General features: G+C 35.6%; 1 protein-coding gene across 2 annotated transcripts; it reads right to left on the minus strand.

The window, feature by feature from the left end:
* Positions 1 to 690: 690 nt before the first annotated feature.
* On the minus strand, positions 691 to 20,321 carry LOC114471319 (E3 ubiquitin-protein ligase TRIM39-like). 2 transcript variants are annotated; one of them, XM_028460059.1, is made up of 11 exons: positions 20,188 to 20,321; positions 10,949 to 11,514; positions 7,810 to 7,990; positions 6,227 to 6,322; positions 5,988 to 6,077; positions 5,766 to 5,909; positions 3,898 to 4,045; positions 3,291 to 3,335; positions 3,169 to 3,195; positions 2,905 to 3,080; positions 691 to 1,176 (listed from the first exon to the last, which is right to left on the minus strand). In XM_028460059.1, exons 2-11 carry the CDS (start codon positions 11,494 to 11,496, stop codon positions 805 to 807), a joined length of 1,827 nt encoding a protein of 608 aa, XP_028315860.1. In that variant the 5' UTR covers positions 11,497 to 11,514; positions 20,188 to 20,321; the 3' UTR covers positions 691 to 804. The 2 variants fall into 2 exon arrangements, with proteins under 2 accessions (XP_028315860.1, XP_028315870.1); XM_028460069.1 differs by having other exon boundaries at positions 10,949 to 11,498; positions 20,188 to 20,300.
* Positions 20,322 to 21,401: the final 1,080 nt, after the last annotated feature.

A 21,401-nucleotide genomic window follows, 5' to 3' on the forward strand; every position in this document is an offset into this window, starting at 1 on the left:
GGTATTTGGCTCTAGATCATGTGACCGTGGCTCAGTGGTAGAGTGGGTTGTTCAATAACAGAACGGTCGGGGGTTTGTTCATCGTTGTGTCCTTGGGCAAGGCACTTCACCCACATTGCCTCGTATGAATGGGTATGAATTGTGCGTGAATGTTGGTGGTCAGCCACGCTTCTGTCAGTATGCTCTAGGGTAGCTGTGGCTAGATTGTAGCTTACTACCTCCCGTATGCCTGGTGTGAATGAATAATGGTTTCTGTACGTGGTTTGAGTGTCTTTGAAAACAGAGCTACATAAATCATAGTTATTATTATTAATATTATTATTATATCTGTGTTCTATGACGGGATGTGATGTCATTTTGTTCGTCTGTTTCATACATTGTTCTCATCAAAGATCAGTTCCTTATCTGTCATTGGTCAGTCATTGGTCAGTCATTGGTCAGTCATTGGTGTGTCATTGGTCAGTCATTGGTGTGTCATTGGTCAGTCATTGGTCAGTCATTGGTCAGTCATTGGTCAGTCATTGGTCTGTCATTGGTCAGTCATTGGTCAGTCATTGGTCTGTCATTGGTCAGTCATTGGTCAGTCATTGGTCAGTCATTGGTCTGTCATTGGTCAGTCATTGGTCAGTCATTGGTCAGTCATTGGTCAGTCATTGGTCAGTCATTGGTCAGTCATTGGTCAGTCATTGGTCTGTCATTGGTCAGTCATTGGTCAGTCATTGGTCAGTCATTGGTCTGTCATTGGTCAGTCATTGGTCTGTCACTGGTCAGTCACTGGTCAGTCATTGGTCAGTCATTGGTCAGTCATTGGTCAGTCACAGCCACAGGGCAGATAATAAGTGGTGCCTGGTTTCTTCCTGATCTGTTGGTGCAGGGGCTGAAAAAAGGGTGGACGACGTCAGTGAAGCTATCGGTGAACGTGTAGAGAAGAAGTCTGGCCTCCACGTTGTAGAACGACACCAGTCCCTTATCGCAGTCCACGTAGATCCCGATGCGGGAGGGTCTGATGCTGACCATCAGGTTGGTAGATGGTTCTGTTCTGAAGGCGTAGTCCATCTGGTCCCTCAGGCTCAGGAACCAGTATCCATTGGCAGGACTCACTGTGATTTTACCTTTTCTGTTAATGGACTGACTGGCAATGCCCAGGTCCCAGTCGGTCTTATCGCCCACCTCCACCTGGAACAACATGTGGTGATACAGACCCTCATTAAAGACCATTTTCAGAGCACAGCTCCCACTTCTCTTCTTCAAAATTAACATTCAAATAAAAGCAGATCATTTAAAGCAGGGGTGTCAAACTCATTTTGGTTCTGGGGGCCAAATATGGACCAGTTAAATCCCAAGTGGGCCACTTGCTATTAAAAAGTGGGCCAGCATTTTTATTTGCACTTCCACATATAATAGTATATAAAGTATGTACAGCACCAACAATATCCAAGCAATAAGTGACACATATCAGTCCTGCAGGATCTTTAATTTTCTTGATTTTGTGACTAATTTTTATTTCATTTGGGGAAATTTTGGGGAATAATTTGAGGAATATTGTAAGTTTTTGGCCATCATGTGATACAATCATGGGAAAAATGTGCAGCTTAATTAAATGTGTGTATTTGAAGATACTGAGATATTTACAACTGAATTATTTGATGATTTACACAATAAGTCATGTTCTCGCTGTCATTTTTACTTTTTCCTGCGGGCCAAATTTGGAGCTTTCAAGGGCCGGATTTGGCCCCCGATCACAAACATGTGATTGTATCTGATTAGAGGGTCACATGATCAACATTCATGTCAGCATTAGATTAATGACCATCATTTCATATGCCTTTATCTTCCTCTAATTCTTGTGTATTTTTATTGTTGTTGTGTGTGTTTTTGGAGTCATATTGTGTATTTATCTTTCATTTTGTGAATTTTTGTTGTTATTTTTAATGTTTTTTGGAGTCATTTTCTGTATTTTTTCATTGTTTTTTGTTGCTTTGTGTATTTTTGTTGTCCTATTGTGTATTTTTCTCTAACTTTGTATGTTTTCTGGAGTCATTTTGTGTATTTTTACAGTTGTTTTGTCGCATTTTCTGTCATTTTGTGTTCTATTATTTATTATTAAAAATAAGGACGCACAAACATACCTCACTAAATTGGCCATATCTCAAAAAGTCTTCATCTGATCAAACTAAAAATATGCAGTGTGCCTATTGAAGTGCGCGGGTCATTTGTTGAAATGACATTAAATAACTCACTGCTTTCTGTCTGCATACGAGCCGTTTGTCATGTTTTACGGTGTTTTTATGCAGCTGTCAATCAATTCTCCATCAGAGGAAACTCCTCGAGAGCGGCCAAAACAATCTAAGTACAATCAAAGTGATCAAGGGTTTTCATTACAGTTTTCCCAAATCCATTAAAAAAATAAAATTCTTAATATAATATACATAATATACAAATATTTTACATGCCATAAAACATTATGTATTACTGTTAGTTTCATGTCACATATGTTAGTTTTCAGTGAAATGGTCCCAAACTTTGAAGACTTTAGGTTGGTTCTTCTTTTGTTGCTTCAACGCAAATTTTTGTGGTCAACATCATCAATTATGTTACTGATCGTTTTCACATTATTGTATATGTTACACACATTCCGAGACAGTCTATGTATTTAATTCTACTGTTTCTTTTGCCACCACTGACAAGAACCTCAAACTCCGCCTCTGCCTGATCTGCTCTAGATTTGGTTTGCGTTTTCACACCGACCCAAACAAAATGAATCCTGGAGCGGATAGAACGCTGTCCAGTTACATCAGGTGGTTCAGTTCCTGATGATTGTGAATGAACCTGTTTCCAGACTGTGGTCCACCCTTAGATATCTATACTAAAGGCTTTATTATAGATATCTATGGGCCCACCCACCTCCCAGTAGTGGCGTCCTGAGCTGAATCCTTGGTGTGCGAGCACACACACCACTCTGTCGAAGCGCTCCGGTGTGTCTGTGACCAGCTGGTGGTTTTCTCCACAGTGGACCTGTTTTCCATCTCCAGAGATGATCAGACGTGGATGGGCCGTGTTTGGGTCCAACGTGATGTCAGCTAACGAAAGCACAAAGAGGGACGCTCGTTTGTTCGGGGTTTTTTTGTCTGACAAATCAAACAAAAACAGGCTGGGAACTTGTTTTACCTGCATATTCCTGAACTCTTTTCACCTCTGCAAAGAGAAGAGAAAAGATTTAGCCTGAATGTGCCACAACATCAACAGATAAAATGTAGGATTGAATAATATTTGTGATTAGATTTTCTTACTTGTGCTGGGTCTGGGTACAGATTGATCTAAAGTAGAACGCTGACCTGTCAAAAAAACAAAAACAGAAGCTTTACCTGCTGCTTCCAATAGAAGGTGATAATATGAAAACCTGTTTCCACCACTGAAAATAAAAAATCACTATGGAAAGTCATAATTAGGAGTTAATAAATTCATAATTATGAGATAGAAAGTAATAATTATGAGATAGAACGTCATAACTATGAGATAGAACGTCATAACTATGAGAAAGAAAGTCATAACCATAAAATATAAAGTCATAATTATGAGAAAGTCATAACTATGAGATAAAAATTCATAATTATGAGAAAGAAAGTCATAATTATAACATAGAAAGTCATAATTATGAGATAGAAAGTCATAATTATGAGAACATTATTTATTATGTAAAGTTGCAAAAAAAAAACATACAGACGTGTGACAGAATCATTTTCCAATGAAGACGTATTTTTATTCAAAGTGTAATGAAGAATTGTAACTGCTGCAAATGTTCATAATTATGATTTCTCTCTCATAACTATGACTTCGCTAACTCAGAATAATGACTTGCTTTGTGCTCATTGGATTACATTCAACTCTAGAACTTACAGAGTTCTGGGAGTTTGCGTATGTCTTCCTGCAGGCGATCCATCATTTGCGTGACGGTGCTGTGGACCACCCCTGACGTCATAGGGGATGAAACCGAGACCCCGGACCAGGTCTTAGTTTGAGGACGAGACGACAGAGAAGGAAACATCTGCAGATAGAGCCAGAGAAAAACCACTTTATATTACATTTAAATGTATTATTCTCAGATCAGAACAGGGTTAGAAGTCACACTTTGTACTTTGATTTAAATTTCTGTAAACTGTATCTTTGAGAAATATGATTCCTCAGATGATCTTCAGGTACAACTGGAGATCATCATAATCTTTAAAATAATTCTCTGTAAAAGATATGGGCTGATAAATGAATCTAGTGCAGCTGTGGGAACCATCACTAATGTCACACATCATGGTTTTTTATTTCAATGCTAGTAAATGTTGAAAATATTATGTATTCTTTAAAAATTATTTACAATCATTTTGTTCACATTCATTCATGCATCACACGCCATTAAAGTAGAAAACGAAAAACAAGTTTAATGAATTTATTATTTACTGAAATTTTACACAACATAACCACAAAAAATGGAAAAACAAATTTGTGTCATAAGACGACCTACAAAATCATACGACAAACTAAAAAATCATACAACTCACAAAATCGTACGACAACCAACGAAATCATACAACAACCAACAAAATCATACGACAACCAACGAAATCATACAACAACAAACAAAATCATACGACAACCAACAAAATCATACAACAACAAACAAAATCATACGACAACCAACAAAATCATACGACAACCAACAAAATCATACAACAACAAACAAAATCATACGACAACCAACAAAATCATACGACAACCAACAAAATCATACGATAAACTACAGAATCGTATGACAAACTACAAAATCGTAACATCAATAATAACAAAATCATCCAACAAAATACAAAATCATATGAAAACCAACAAAATTATACAATAACCAACAAAATCATACAACAACTCACAAAATCATATGATAACCAACAAAATCAGACGACAACCAACAAAATCATACGATAAACTACAAAATCATACAACCAACAAAATCAGACAACAACCAACAAAATGATACAACAACAAACAAAATTGTAGGACAACCAACAAAGTCATACAAAAACCAACAAAATCATACAAAAACCAAAAAAATCATCCAACAACTCACAAAAACTGTATGAAAAACAACAAAATCGTACTTCAACCAACAAAATCATATGAAAACCAACAAAATTGTACGACAAACTACAAAATCAGATGACAACTTACAAAATCATACAACAAAATACAAAATCATACAAGCAACAAATTTAAACAACAAACTACAAAATCATACATAAAACAACAAAATTATACAAAAACCAACAAAATCATGTGACAACAAACAAAAATTGAAAAATAAACTTGTACCATAGGACAACCAACAAACTCTTGCAACATCCAACAAAATTGTACGACAACCAACAAAATCGTACAACAACAAATGCTAAAGAAAATGTAGAAATGATTATTTATTTAATCTAAACTCTTAGATAGCTAGCCACCATGGTAGCAAAGTGAAGAACTAGCTTGCAGCCTTTTCTTTGGTCCTTAGATTATTAGATTACAATATTACAATAAGTAAAAGCATAGAAGAGAAAAACAAATTTGAAGATCTCTCATCAATGTAACATTTGACCCAAATGTTTAATATTTTAGTAAATTTTGTATCAGTGCCCTCTAGGGAGTGATATATATATATATATATATATATATATATATATATATATATATATATATATATATATATATATATATCTATATGAATCCTCTTCTTGGTGTACCTGAAGAAAGAGGACGTAGTCTTCAGAGTGACTCAGCTGATTGAGTGCATCACTCCTCTTCTTCAGCTCAGCGATCTCCTCCTGCAGGTCCTTCAGGAGGTTCTGGGTTCTGCCCTCAGCTGCTCGGAGACTCAATTCTATCACCTGAGAATACAGAGGAATAACGTTTTGTTTGAGAACAGCTCAGGTTTTTTCTAAAATAGTTTTTTGTGGTGCATTGACCTCCAGGACTTCTGCTTGGCAGCACTCTACTGTGGAGATGAGTTTGGTGAAGGCACAAACGGCTCCTTCTGTTTCTCTCTGAGCTGCAGCCTGTCACATACATTCAGCTATGTTTTAGTTTAGCGCTGTCATTCTTTATCAACAACTCGGCTACTGAACAAAATCCAGTTATGTTATTTGAAATGAATATAAAATGAATGTCTGTAATATCTCAGGACTGAACGTGAAAAATCACTCACCTGTATTCCTTTCAGAGAATTCTGTAATTCTTCCACTTTCCTCTCCCTTTCTTCAATGAGATCCCTCAGCTCCATGTCTGCAATCCCGACCTGAGACTGGAAAACACCACAGAACAAACAATAAACTAAACTAAAGAGAGACTGGGAGACCATCCTCACTCAAACCTGTTTCACTTTTCATGATGGACCAACTGTGGTGTCATCTGAAAGGAACAAATCCCTAAATCGTGACTCGTCTTTACTATCGTGTTTGAAAAACAGGGCGATGAGATGCTCGTACAAACCTGAAACCATTTCTATGAGATGTTTTTTTAGTCTTAGTGTTGAAGGGAGTGTTGTAGTACTTATAAACCCTTTCCAACACTTTTACACCTAATGTTGCATATTTTTGCTACATTACTTCCATTTCTGACACTTTTCCATCACATTTCAATATCTTTTCTGCCCAGTTTTTCCACTTTCAAGACATTTTCAACACTTATAAACCCTTTCCACCACTTTTACACCTAATGTCACATATGTTGACCCATTATTGTCACTTTTAACCTCTTTGCACCATATTTCATGCTTATTTATTTATTTATTTTTTTACCATTTTAACCACGTTCACGATTTGTCATGCCCTTAATTTGCCAGTTTAAACTAATTGTTCCAATATTGACACTTTGAACTTTTTTTTTAACCACTTTTTCAGTCCATTTTTGTCCATCCTAATTTGCTACTTTTAACCAATTTCTGTGTTTTTTAAAAAATCCCATTTCACCACCTTTTCCACTATTTTTGGTCACTTTTAACCCATTTTATTTTTGATTAAAACAAGGATTTCCATCTTTAAGATGACTATATACTATGGCCCAAATAATAATAAACTTAGTATAATGGCTTAGATTTATATAGCGATTTTTTTGAGGCGACTCAAAGCGCATACAAAAACCATTATTCATTCACACCAGTCACTCACATCAGTCATACCAGCGGTGGTAAGCTACAATGTACCCACAGTTGCCCTGTGGCACACTGACAGAAGCGTGGGCCACTTGTCGCCTATGGACCTTCTGACCACCACCAACATTCACTCACAATTCATATCCATTCATACGAGGCAATGTGGGTTATTTTGGTTATTGAATGACCCACTCTACCACTGAGCCACGGTCGCCCCAAACGTTCCTGGATAACAGTAGATATTATTCAGATGAATAAATAAATGTGGTTATCACAGATTCATAGAACAATAGACCATCATTTTACTGACTTTATGGATGGACCCCAAAAATCTCTCCCCTTTATTCCCCCTTATAGATGGTCCTGTCTCCACATGACTGTTCTTCAATGTTCATGTCTGTGTTCAACCACCTTCAGCTACAGTGGGGGTCCCCGGACTCTGGAACCTTTTTTTGGGGGTCGGGGGCATAAAAATTTCAGAACCATTGCTTTTTATGACACATTAAGGCCACTCAACATACCAAAAACAAGTTATTCTTATACAAGTCTCAATAATACTTAGAGACTTTAAATATAATGTTAAAATCACCCTAAATGACACATGGGGGCATTAGGTCATATAACACAGGCACACATACTTTCTTGATGAACCACTCCCTTTTGGCAGGTGTGATATTGTGTTCTTTGTGCTCTGCTGCGTTGCTACAGATGCTGCACAGACAGATGTTGTCCGTTCGACAAAAGAAGGCCAACTCACGCCGGTGGACGGGGCAAAGAGGCAGATTGAATGCGGGGTCCTCAGCACTGCTCACACTGTGCCTGTCACAGAAAGGAAGCCAACAGAACATCTGCTTCAGTGTTTGCAGGATCCAAATAAAAGCTAAAGGGGATTTTAGATCTTATATCCTAACCACTATATCCTATAACCACTGGTAGTGGGCTTTCATAAATAAACCCATAAAACGTAACCTTCCTCTTGCGTTAGCTTTCTGTTAGCATCTCTTATAAAAACGGGGTTTAAATCAGCTCTAAAATAGACTAAAAAATTATTATCATCTAATTTGTTATTTACCTGTTGGTTACCTTGTTAGGCTTCCTTATCCATGAAAATATTGATTTTAATGTTTTTGGTGTGGACGTCTGAGTCTTTTTTCTAACACTATACCCCTAAATTACATTTTTGTTAAATGTTAAAATGATTCACTGACAGATAAACTTGGTATGAAACATATTTTAATAATTGTTAAGCCATAGACCTGTAATGTGGTTGCCCAGTTTTGCGTTTAATTAAATGGTAAATGACAGTTTTTATAGAATTCCCATGCCAATTATAATTACAATTCAATAAAATTAAAACAGCAACAGACTTTTCCAATTGCAATTACAAATATAATTAAATCATCATAATTGCAATTATTATCAATTTCACAATTACCGTTATAAATGACCCCAACCCTGGTGTAAACCATGGAACTGTAACATGGTTCCCCAGTTTTATGCCAATTACAATTACAAAGTCAATTATCTGGACTCAATTACAATTCAATTAGGTTTAAAACAGCAAGACAATTTTGCAATTACAATTGCAATTATTATTATGCCGTTATTGTAAATAATTATCAAATACTCAATTACAATTGTAATTGACCCTAGCCCTGATTACAGGTCATGGAGAAGAGTTCCAGAGCTACTGCCATGTTGGAAAAGCTCTAAACTCCTTCATCATATACTACCACTGGCATACAGGGGGCGCTAGAGCACTGAAGTGAACCAAATTCAACTAAAACCCAAAACAACTTTTTCTGCTGAAAAAAATGTATTGGTGCGAGGGCCGGCTTTCCTGACAGGCAACACAGGCGGCTGCCAGAGGGCGCCAAATTGCACCCAGCCCCAAATAAAATGTATAATAATAATAATAATAATAATAATAATTTCAAAAGATATAATAAACGTGAAACACAACCTTTACCATCATTGTACTGTACATGTATTCTCGTAATTAAAAATTTAAAAATTAAAAATCTGTAACTTTACCTGCTGATCTTCTGCCCATATTTATGTATATTTATATTTATTTCATTTAAATTTTTGTTCTCTATATTTCTATTGTGTTTTTTGCACATTGTCCATCCATCCCTTCATTTTCAAACACACTTGCTCCTGTTTTACAGGGTCGCGGGGGTCTGCCGGTGCCAATCTCCGGCTCTCATTGGGCGCTGGGCGGGGGTACACCCTGGACAGGGCGCCAGTCCATCGCAGGGCTTTGCACATTGTGTTTTTTTGGTTTTAAGATGTTTGCTACTGACTAGTAAAACTAAACAGGAAAGTAGAACTTTTATATTTTATTTAAACTTCTGCATTGCTTTAGGATTTTGCACAATTGCTGTTGATGTTCCCTCTGGACATTTTACTATACCTGTAGCTGTTTTACAGTGTATTATTTACATTTTAAAAATAGGTTGTATTTTTTTTTTCCAATGGTTTGTTGTGTTGCAGAATTGCATTGTTTTGTCATGACATTTAAAATAAATAATAATGTGTACATACTGTGTATAGACTTAAAAAAGAAGAAAAAAAAATGTTTATTTTTTATTTATTTATTTGAGGGGGCGGTTAAAGCCCACTCTTGCGTAGGGCACAGAATGACCTAAAGCCGGCCCTGGGTATGAAGTTGTGTTGTTGATTGATTTCTTGTCCAACTCTTGATATTTTAGTCAAAGGTCCAGTATTATGCTATTTTTCACCCATCTCCATTTGTTCTAAGAACCCCAACAACAAAGTATTTGAGGTTTATTTTGCCAAATTCAGCTGTTTTCTGGGGTTTTAGCACTTTGAAAAGTCACTTTTGTGACGCTTATAAAAACGGGCTGTTTTGCGGTCTTCATGCATATGCATGAGTGGGCGTGTCTCTAGACCACACACTCCACACCACAGCTTTATTACCATAGTGATTTTCTTTTGCTATACACACACTTATATTTTTGTTTTCAGCCAAAAAACTGCACATTACATTAAAACACATGGCTGTTTAAGCGGCTATTGTGATTGTGAGTCCGACAATCGCTGTTGCAGAGTGTATCTTTATTATCGCAGGAGAATAAAGCATTAAGTCACTTCCTTCTCCTCCTCACCTCTTCTGACCACAGGAATAGTGCATTTAAGTTAATAGTAATTTTTTTGTCCAACCACTGCGTCGCATTGGGTCACAACCACATCAGATCATGTCATAAAGGTGATACGAGGTGATGTAACGGCTACTAAAAGTGAAACTGATTGGGAGCACTCATGCAGCACTCCAGATTATCTATATACTGAACGTAAAGATATTAACTGCCTTTGCCATGTTTGTTTAACATGTGAGGTAGTTTGAGAGGGAGGAGCTCACATTCCTATAGGTTAGGAGGAGCCAGGATTGTCAGGAGGAGTTTCAGCATTATGATGTCATAACGCGAGATAGATCCAACTGGCCCGTTTGGAGCTGACTTTCTACAACCATTAGAAAGTTAATTTCTCATAATACTGCACCTTTAAAATGCTTTCAGAACTTTCAAAGGTGGAGAATCAACAGAGATATTTAGCCTCAGTGTGCTTCAGGTTTTTGTTCTTGTCGGTTCCAAATGCATCTTGGGAAACTTGGATGTATACTCAAGTGGGAACGGTCACCATCCTAATCTTACTTACCGATACTTATAGTAAACAGTATATACTCATTCAGTTTGTAGTGTATAGTACATTTCGAACACAGTCAGTCTGTTCTGAATGAACTTGTAGCGGTACCTGCGGATAGTGGAGTATGCTGGGGGTGGGCTCCCATGGTCCATGCTTTGGGAATTAAATGCCAGATGAACGTTGACTCGACTTGGACTTTGGGGCTCGCTGGGATAAGAGATGGTGGCTGAAGGAACTCCAGATGCCGACAGTCCTTGAAAACGTGTCATCATCTCAGCAAAGATTCCATCTGGCATCTCCCCCGTTCTCTGAGCCTGAGACAGGGCTGACTGATTGGGATGGACGTTTGAGTTGGGATTGTCCACTTGTCCCATGCTTTGATCTGTCCACATGCTAGCGTTAGCCACTTGCTTGAATTGTTCCGTGATTCCCTGAAGGGCCCGGTTGATGTGTAGCTCCGGCCGCTTGCGGAAAGACTTTTTGCAGATGGGACACTGGCAGGAGTTCCCTCCCTTTCCTCCTCTGTCCCAGTAGGACGAGATGCATGACTGGCAGAAGCTGTGTCCACATGGTGTTGAAACTGGTTTGTTGAATACCTCCAGACAGATTGAACACGTGAACTGATCTTCAGACAAAAAGGCAGCGGGTAGAGCCATCGCTGTAGAGCAGAAAGACTGTAATCAGAGGAAAGAAACAGGTTAAACAAGACCTTCTAACGTCACTAGGTGTGTCTGCAAGTCATGGTATTCAGTAGAAAACAACATTTCAAGAAAATGCAATGCCATTATCTTGACAACAGTCTACGTTGTGCAGTAGCCTCATAACAGTGTATGGCAACCAGATAGCTTCATGTCCGTCATTGTGGGGTCATGAGACACTGGGAGGGGGTGTTGCCAGATGTCTTCAAGAAACTCGGCTCAAATTTATCAGTTTGAGCCCATTTGTGCTTATTAACTAAACCAAACCTGCCCTATTTTCATCACTTTTTCTTACCATATTTTTGCTCCTTTTAATGCATTTTTGCTACATTACTCCCATTTCTGACACTTCTACATCACATTTCAATACCTTTTCTGTACATTTTTTCCACTTTCAAAACATTTTCAGCACTTATGAACTCCACCTATTGTAACATATTGACCCATTATTGTCACTTTCAACCTCTTTTCACCATATATCATGCTCATTTTTCCCAATTTAGTACATTCACGATTTGTCATGTCCAATATTTACCAGTTGACAATACTGCCACTTTGAATCCTTTTGACCACTTGTTCTGTCCATTTTTACTCACTCTAATTTGCAACTTTTAACCAATTTCTGTGTTTTTTTAAAAATCCCATTTCACCACCTTTTCCACTATTTTTGGTCACTTTGAACCCATTTTATTTGTGATCAAAACAAGGATTTCCATCTTTAAAATGACTATAATAATAGTAAATGTTCCTGGATAACAGTGGATATTATTCAGATGAATAAATAAATGTGGTTATCACAGATTCATAGAACAATGGACCATCATTTTGCTGCTCTCCCCTTTATTCCCCCTTAGAGATGGCCCTGTCCCTTCAAACAAGCCCTTAACGTCAGTAGGTTTGTCTACAAATCATGATATTGAGTAGAAAATAACATTTCAAGAAAATACAATGTCATTCTCTCACTTGACTACTGTACAGTAGTGTCATAACAGTGCATGGCAACCTGATAGTGTGGCCTTACGTCTGCCTTTGTGCTGGACTCTCGGTTTTTTATTGGTCTGTTTGTCTTTTAACGCATCCGGATGCTCACTTTTTCAAACAATCCCTATGTTTTATTACAGTTGTTCTTGAACGTTTTTGGCTCAAGTACCCATTTCTCTTATTTCTGGATCCAAGTACCCCCTTTATCCTACAACAACATTTTTCTCAGATGTACTATGAAAAAACAATTATAGAGCATAATTATGAAATGAACGAGTGAATAAATGAAATGAAACTGTATTTAGTGTCTCGTGAATTGATTTATTTGTATAGTTTTTATCATTTTCTGCCTGATGTGGAATGGGACCAACAATGACTCTTGTGTTTTCATTTCATGTTCTAATCAAAATTCTTTCCATCATCGTTATCATGATTGTCATTTTTAACTAAAAATAAACGTAATAAAACTCCATATTTTTAATGCTTTCATTTGATGATTTTACACTTTCTCTCTCTCAAGTACCTCCTGTCATGTTGCATACCCCCAGGGGTACACGTACCCCCATTTGAGAAACACTCTTCTGTTATATAATAAACAAATAAATGGGTTTGAATAAAAATAACTAATACATGACTGTGAGTGTAAAACAGAGCCGAGACAGGACTGAGGCAGGGTTGCCAGGTTGGCTACATTTTGGTGTTGTTTTGACAGTTAGAATTAACAGCGTTACCTAACAACATAGAGCAGACAGCGTCACGTGTGACGTGCCACAAACAAACACTGACACATTGTTGAATGGAAAAGTAACAAAATAGCAGGAGAAGAAGCTGCTGAGTCATGGATTTATCAAATAGTTTATTTAGCTTCTGTCAGTCAGTTTAAAGGCTTTGAAATGTTGAATGAGCCTCTGCACAGGCTGTCATTAAGCTCCATTATTAGTACCACCCATCACTTAATTAGCAGCTATTATACATGTTCACCACCATCAGTGTTTTTTTTTTTTTTTTCGAGCAGGGACAAGAAAAAAAAAACCCAAAAAGGAAGAAAAAAAACTCTTTGTCTACAAGGAAACAACAATCAGAGATGTTCACAATATTATATACTGTCCATGTACACATATAATTGCAATGATATGTTTGCTGAAAAAGGAGTGGAAAGAAGAAAGACTTATTGAATCCCACCTGCTTCTGTCTGTTTGGACTTCTAGAGATACACAATAAGTATAAATAAAAATAAGAAAGAAAACCTGACTGACTAATAATCACTAACTTAAGATATACAAGAATGCAATGCAAAATTACCAAACAATGGTAATAAATTCAATTTTCATATAAAGACAAGACTAGCCTTTTATTTGCATACTAACAATGATCATTTATTAATTTGTCCACTTGACTGCTCTATAAATTTGTTTTCTGTATGATTTCCATATTTTGATGGTCAAAATTGCTGAATTAATTCATTTCCTGTTAAAATTCACTGAAAACAGACCTGTGACATCACTCAGTCACTAATGAAGCAGCCAATCAGAGCATGCCTGTTGCTTTCTCGCTTTACTAATATACATGTTTGATGACTCATTTACTAACATGCTGACAGTCTGTTTAATATAAGACATATTTAATTATTCTGCTCAGCTGTGTCGTCAGTGAAGAAACGTCTTTAAAGCTTTGTTATTTTCTGAGCACTTGATGAAGTCGTATGGTATTTAAATTCAGAAATAAATGCTTGGAAAACCGGTTGTGAGCCAGTATAAATAAAAGATTAATAAAAAAACATTTTATCTCTGTCCTCCGTCTGTAATTTAAAAATACCAAATGACATGCTTATCAAGATGGATTTGTCTGTGTACCAGCAACAAAATCATACTGTAATTAAATACTGAGATACTAAAGTAATAATTTATTATACTGATAATAATAAAACGCATACTCAATATCAATAAAATAATAATATAACTGAAATGATGCACCCAATGAGTCATTCATTATCAGTATTTCATTTGTCCAACCAGACACTTAAATCCATATCTGCAGCTAACACCTAAGCTAAATATTAATGTGATTATGAATTGATGTATTTAATGTAAATAAAGTAGTAAAAAAAAAAGCTAGATGACATTGTTTAAAAAAAAATGTTTTGCATTAGCAAATTATACAAAAAATGATCCACAACATTGACAATTAAAAACCAAACAGAAAATAAAATAAAAATCTATATAAATCACTCAAAACACCACGTTCCAATTAGTTGGGAAATGTTGGATAGGATCATTAATGACATTCATTTTTATTTATTAAAAGAGAGATCAGCCCCCCCCCACCCCCCCCAAAAAAAAAAAAAAACAAACAAAAGAAACAAAGCAAAACCATTTTATTAAGAATGTTTTTTTGACCTTATAATAAAAAATCTTGTTTTTCTCACTATTGTTGAAATGTGGAGTGGATTAAAGCTTAATCAAAAGCTTAAACATTTTTTTTTTCTAAATTAAGGTCAGAATCAAGATATAATAGGAAACAGAATGTTTATTGTAAATTGTATTCAAACTCATTCTATTTCAGTGCGAGAACAAGCAATATATGCAAAAATATCTTCTTGCAAAAGCAGAATAAAATAGAATAAAAGGAAAAGGAAAACTGCATGTTTTATATGTGAATATGTTTGATCATGTTTGAAAACATTAAGGATTACATTACAACCTTGTACACGTTTGAAATAACAGCACTGTCAGAAACTTGGTTAAATGAAGAGAAAGGTATGAATTTTACAATAAAAGGATATAAATTTGTCTGTAAAAACAGATTATATAAGCAAGGTGGTGGGGTGGCATTATACATAAAAGATAACAATGAAATGGAGATACTAGAGTCGATGAGTACAACTGTGGAAGGAGTAATGGAATGTGTAACAGTAAAAATAACAAGACAAAAGTGAGATAACATATTAATCTGTTGTTTGTAAAATAGACATATTTAATGAGAACCTAACCAAAATAATAGAAAAGGCTAAACACAAGAGCATATTGATCTGTGGTGACTTCAATATAAACATTCTAAATCCCTTAAAAAACACACACATTGAAGACTTCAGTAACTACATGTACACAAATGGACTAAAACCTCTTATAACGAAACCAACTAGAATCAATAAACACAGTTCAACACTGATAGATAACATCTTCACAAACATACAAAATTCAGATCTAACCAATGAAATATTAATAAATGACATTTCTGACCATCTACCGATATTTACAATCATTAATACTAACGACAACATCCACCTAGAAACACTAGAACCAAAAACCTACAAAAGACTGGAAGAAGAAAAACAGCTAGAAAACTTTAAACAACAGATAAGAACAGAAACGTGGAAGGTTTACACAAAACAGGAGGTGAACAGAGCATATGACACATTCACAGACATAATAACTACAATATATGATACATGCTGCCCTTTGAAACAAATAACAATCAACCGTAAGACAAACACAATACCCTGGATTGATAAAAAATTAGCAAACGCATGCAAAAAAAAAAAAATACACAATATAAAAAATATCTTAAAGATAAAACATTGAAAACAGAACTACGATACAAAAAATACAGAAACAGTCAACACTCTCCTAAGAGAAAAGAAAAGAGAATATTATGAAAAACAATTAAAAGAGAATGAAAACAAAAACCAAAAACTTTGGGAAATTATAAATTCCATAACTATGCGTAAAAGCAAAGAAGAAGCCACAGACCACTTTATAATAAACAACTTAAAGGAATACAATAAGAAAAAAATAGCAGAAGAACTTAATAATTTCTTTATAAATATTGGAATGGAGACTGGGAGAGGAATCTATCAACATCCAACACTTAAATGGAACCATTTTGACAGTGAGAATATAGAGAATGAAGTATTTAACACTTGAAGAAGTAACGGAAGCAGAGGTGAAAGCAATCATTACAAACTCAAATTTCAAAAACATTAGACAGAGACGTTAATAATCTAACTATGAGTCTACTAAAAACTATAACAGCTGAAATAACACCACCACTAACATATATCAGCAATCTCTCATTCAAAAATGGTATTTTCCCAGACCAAATGAAAATCGCAAAAATCAGACCGATCCACAAGAGTGGAGACAAACGAGATTTCACCAACTATCGACCTATTTCAATATGACAGCAATTATCAAAAATTCTAGAAAAACTGTTCATGAAAAGGCTGGAAAAATTCATCGGAGAGAATAATATATTACATGAAGGCCAATATGGGTTCAGAAAAGGACGTTCAACAGCAATGGCTATAACTGATACCACGAAAAATATAAGAGATGCATTAGAAAATAATTTATTTGTATTCGGCATTTTTTTGGACCTTAAAAAAGCATTTGACACAATAAACCATGATATTCTGGAAGAAAAACTTCAAAACTACGGCATTAGGCACAACGCCCTAAACTGGGTTAAAAGTTACAGTATATGAGAAATAGGAGACAATATATGGACTTTGAACAAAACATATCAATATGCCAAACCATACAATGTGGTGTTCCACAGGGTTCAATTTTAGGGCCAAAACTGTTCATTTTATACATAAACAACATTTTCAAAGTCTCAAATTGCCTTAAACTAACGCTGTTTGCGGACGACACAACCATCCTATGATCAGGTAAAGACATTAAAACTCTAATAGAAACGACGAATGAGGAACTATCAAAAATGCAAACATGGCTCAATGTAAATAAACTAGCCCTAAACGTTAGCAAAACAAAATTCATCAGCTTTGGAAATAAAAAAAATAACAGAAAATATTAGACTGAAACTAGACATGGATATAATTGAACAAGTAAAAGAATATAGAGCACTAGGAGTGTGGATAGATGAGACCCTGACCTGGAAAAAGCACATACAAGTAGTTAAAAACAAAGTTGTCAAAAGCAGCTTCATCCTATGGAAATGACAACAAATACTACAAACCACATCACTGAAGACAATCTATTCTTCCCTGATTGGGTCACATTTAAATTACTGCTCAGAAATCTGGGGAAACACCTACAAAACGTATCTTGAACCTTTATTTAAACTACAAAAAAAAGCAATTAGGATTTTATATAAGGCACCACACAACGCACACACAAATGAACTATTTGAAAAGGCCAAATACCTAAAACTGCAAGAAATAATACACTACAACACACAAATTCTCGCATATAGGGCATCACTAAAAACACTCCCATATCAAATACAAAAACGTTTCACATACTGTACAAACACACTGCTTATGAACTAAGACATAATAATGTGTTTATACAAGAAAGGGTTAAATCTAACATTGGAAAATACAGCACTGTCAACAGAGCTATTACCAGCTGGAACAGCCTTGATGCAGAGACAAAACAAGCTGCAAACTTGGCTCGATATAAAGAAAAAACTCAGAAGACATTTTTGGAAGAATACGAGATCAACACATCAATGAGAAAGAAGATGAACTTTTCTTTTGAACTGGAGGAACACAAACAACGTCTGGGAATGAAATCTATGGGGAAGAAGGACGACACGAACAACGATGGAGAGGAAGAATAAAAAAAAAAATTAAAAAAAAAGAAGCCAACACTGACTACAGATGAGAATAAATCCTACACAAAAAGGACAAAAAAAAAAATGAAATTGTGTTCAGAACCAAAGAATGTTTGACCAGAGAGACGAGCTCTGATGTAAATTTTCTGTGTTTAAAATAGGGGACGGGACTCAGATAAGCAAACTGGTTCTCTCGTCTCCTTTTTCGGCATGTACAAAAAAAAAAAAGAGAAAAAGAAAACTTCTGTGAATGCAACCATGTCGGAAATAAACTGAATAAATAAATAAATAAATAAATAATTTTCAACATACTAAGAATGATTTGAAGGAAAATTGGTTGGTGGAAAAACTGTCTTGTGGACACATACAGTTTCTGAAACAATATATAAAATTACTCAATAGGGTGGAAATAAATTGCTAAATGTTTCCAAGTACCCCCTTCAACATGTTTAAGTAGCCCTGGGTTCACGTACCCCTGGTTGAGAACCACCGTGCTAATATACGTTGAAGGTTGAAACCATGAGCTAAAAATATTACATTACATAATTAGTTGTATTTCTAATAGATAATGTGACTCTCATCTTTCTTATGTTTTAATACATCAATACCTACTGTATATGTTTATTAAATGATTTCATCCTTTCTGTCACCAGACATGCAGAAAGTAAACATTATTGCGTTTTTTCTCTCAAACCTTCCCATGCTTAAGTTACTAATACTCACTGCAGTTTGACAAGATCAAGAAAATCAGGTTTTGTAAGTACCGTCTATTTACTATGATGTCACTTTATTTACTTAATAAAGAAAGTAAACGGGAAATGTCTGCTCGTCTTAGACAAAAGCAAGTTTTCCTCATACTTTGAACACAGAAGTTCTTTGAAAACGTCACAGCATTGCTCAATGATTACTGAAAAAAATACAGAAAGAAACTCATCCTGAATTTTAATACATTTACTGTCCAGTTGGTTTTCTAGAACAATGAGGGACAGTAACGTGTCTGTTACTGTCAATTATATATCTATAAACAGGCAGAGACAATTGATTTATTAGACAAGTTATTCCTAAAAATGCTAGAATTGATCTTTCAGTACAAATGTAAATGTACTCTGATATAAAACAAACCATAGTTCAAATAAGCACTGTTTTAGTCAAATAAGGGAAAAGATTATACAATAAAAGCGAAATAATGCTATATAATGGGTTGCTATGATGAGTCCCAAAATGAAGTAGGGGGTGAAAGTTTAACATTTATTAACATTTAATAGAGTTAACATTTAGAATTACATTTAAAATTTACAACATTAAAATTTAGATTTAACATTGATATTTCAAAGTAACATTTAGATTCCGATTTAAATGTCACATTTAAACTTAGATTTAAATGTCACATTTAGATTTAGATTTAAATGTCACATTTAGATTTAGATTTAAATGTCACATTTAGATTTAGATTTAATACTTATCATAGAAATTTAGATTTAGATTTAACATTTACATTTAACAATTACATTTAGATTTAGCATTGACATTATATTTTACGAGAAAAAAAATATCCCACATTTCACAAATATTGCTGTAAATCTGGTCAAAAGTAACATTAAAAAAAAAAAATTCACACATGTTTTAAACGTGGTATGTTGCTAAATGTTGCTGTTTTTTTAGCATGTGCAACTTTACAATCTGCACCCCATGCAGCCGTTGGTAATTATTGTGTAAATCTTTGAAAAATAATAAGGAATAAAATGTTGAAGTGTATGATTCTGGCCTTTAAATAAGCTCACAGTTTTGACTGAACTAAAATACCCACACAGAGGTTTGAAAATGACACAAAAAGCAGCACATCATCACACGTCAGCAGCACCAGTCTGTGACAGCGTGTCAGTCACGTCTTCAATTCTCAAATTTTTGGTCTTTTTTGGTTCCTCGTTTTTTTTTTCTTTTACAGAACTTTACAAGAACCCCAGCCTCTAAACAATGGATGGTTGAAATGCACCACACCAACCATCCCTAGGAACCAGAAAACATTCAATCCTTCTCCTAAAGTGAGCAGCATATTGTGTAAAAAACAAGTTTGGTTCTAACAAAGCTTACCTGTTTCAGACGACAGATAGATTCAGATGTGAAAGGATTGGGATCAGATTCTACTTTTCTGGCAGCTGATTCTCATCTTAAAGGTTTAAACGTCTGCTCAGCAGTTGTTGTGCTCATTCTGTTTTTCTTCCCCATCCCCACCCACCTCATGTATCCAATCCAACCTGCTCGACAGGTGCTGCTCTCTGTCAGCCTGTCTTTGGCCTTTTACTCCCTCTCCTCACTTTTCCCCAACTCTACGTCAGACATAGGCAGATGGCAGCCTTGTACAAAATGACAGAAAAAAAAAAACAAGAGCAAGAAAACATTAAACAAGTTGGGATGAACTACAGCGTTCCCGAGAATTCAGTCAAATGACTCGGTTCCACCTAGTTAAAAAATGGGGCCCCCGGGGGGCTCACAAATAAATGAAAAATTGCCAAAAAAAGAGAGTTGGGCCCCTTTGGCACCTAATTGAATTGTGCGAGGCATAATTGTAATCTACGTTGAATTACCTTAACAATATATCACGTGACTATGTTCCCAGAAATTTGGAAATGACCGAGGTGGGCCCCCGGGCCCCATTTATATATCGGTATGTGCCAATAATTCTGTACCATCAACCGTCGTAATATTTGACAGGCAAATAAATGAGAAATCGACTTTTGTTTTTTCTTTCTTTTGGGGTCCCTTGGGGCCCCCCTGGGCCCCAAATCAAAAATTGGGCTCAATGCGTACACATCCATAGATTCTAGCTACCAAATTTCAGCCCGATCCGTTCACGAATAAGAGAGGAGTAGTGATTTTAACTAGTGTACACAAGAAGAAGAAGAAGAAGAAGAAGAAGCAAAACGGCAGCACAAATACACAATATGACTCCAAAAAACATATATTTTACAAGATAAATACACAAAGGACTACAGAAATGCACAAAATGCTTCACAATGAGGAAGACAACAACAACCATCCACAGAATGATAGAAAAACACACAGAATTACTATAAAAACTCTTTGTTCTTTCCTGTATAAATGCTCAGATTGGTTATTGTTCTAAATGATGACATGAATGTTGATAATGTGTCCGCTCTACGTGCTTTCAGTTGGTATGTCAGTCCAAACTCACCTCACTTTTTTTTTTTACACAAACATTTTAGAATAAATACTGACTGACGTGTTCTGTGTGTTTCAGCATTATTTTGTGTATACATTTAACATTAAAGATAGAGACATACCAA

This window comes from Gouania willdenowi, chromosome 1 (assembly GCF_900634775.1).
Source record: "Gouania willdenowi chromosome 1, fGouWil2.1, whole genome shotgun sequence".
NCBI classification, from domain to species: domain Eukaryota; kingdom Metazoa; phylum Chordata; class Actinopteri; order Blenniiformes; family Gobiesocidae; genus Gouania; species Gouania willdenowi.

Excerpts from the sequence above, each read along its gene's own strand:
- LOC114471319 (XM_028460059.1), bottom strand. The coding sequence starts at position 11,496 with ATGGCTCTACCCGCTGCCTTTTTGTCTGAAGATCAGTTCACGTGTTCA. Across the intron at positions 4,046-5,765 it reads ACTACGTCCTCTTTCTTCAG|ATGTTTCCTTCTCTGTCGTC; the intron begins GTACACCAAGAA and ends CTCTATCTGCAG. Across the intron at positions 3,081-3,168 it reads AAGAGTTCAGGAATATGCAG|CTGACATCACGTTGGACCCA; the intron begins GTAAAACAAGTT and ends TGCTTTCGTTAG.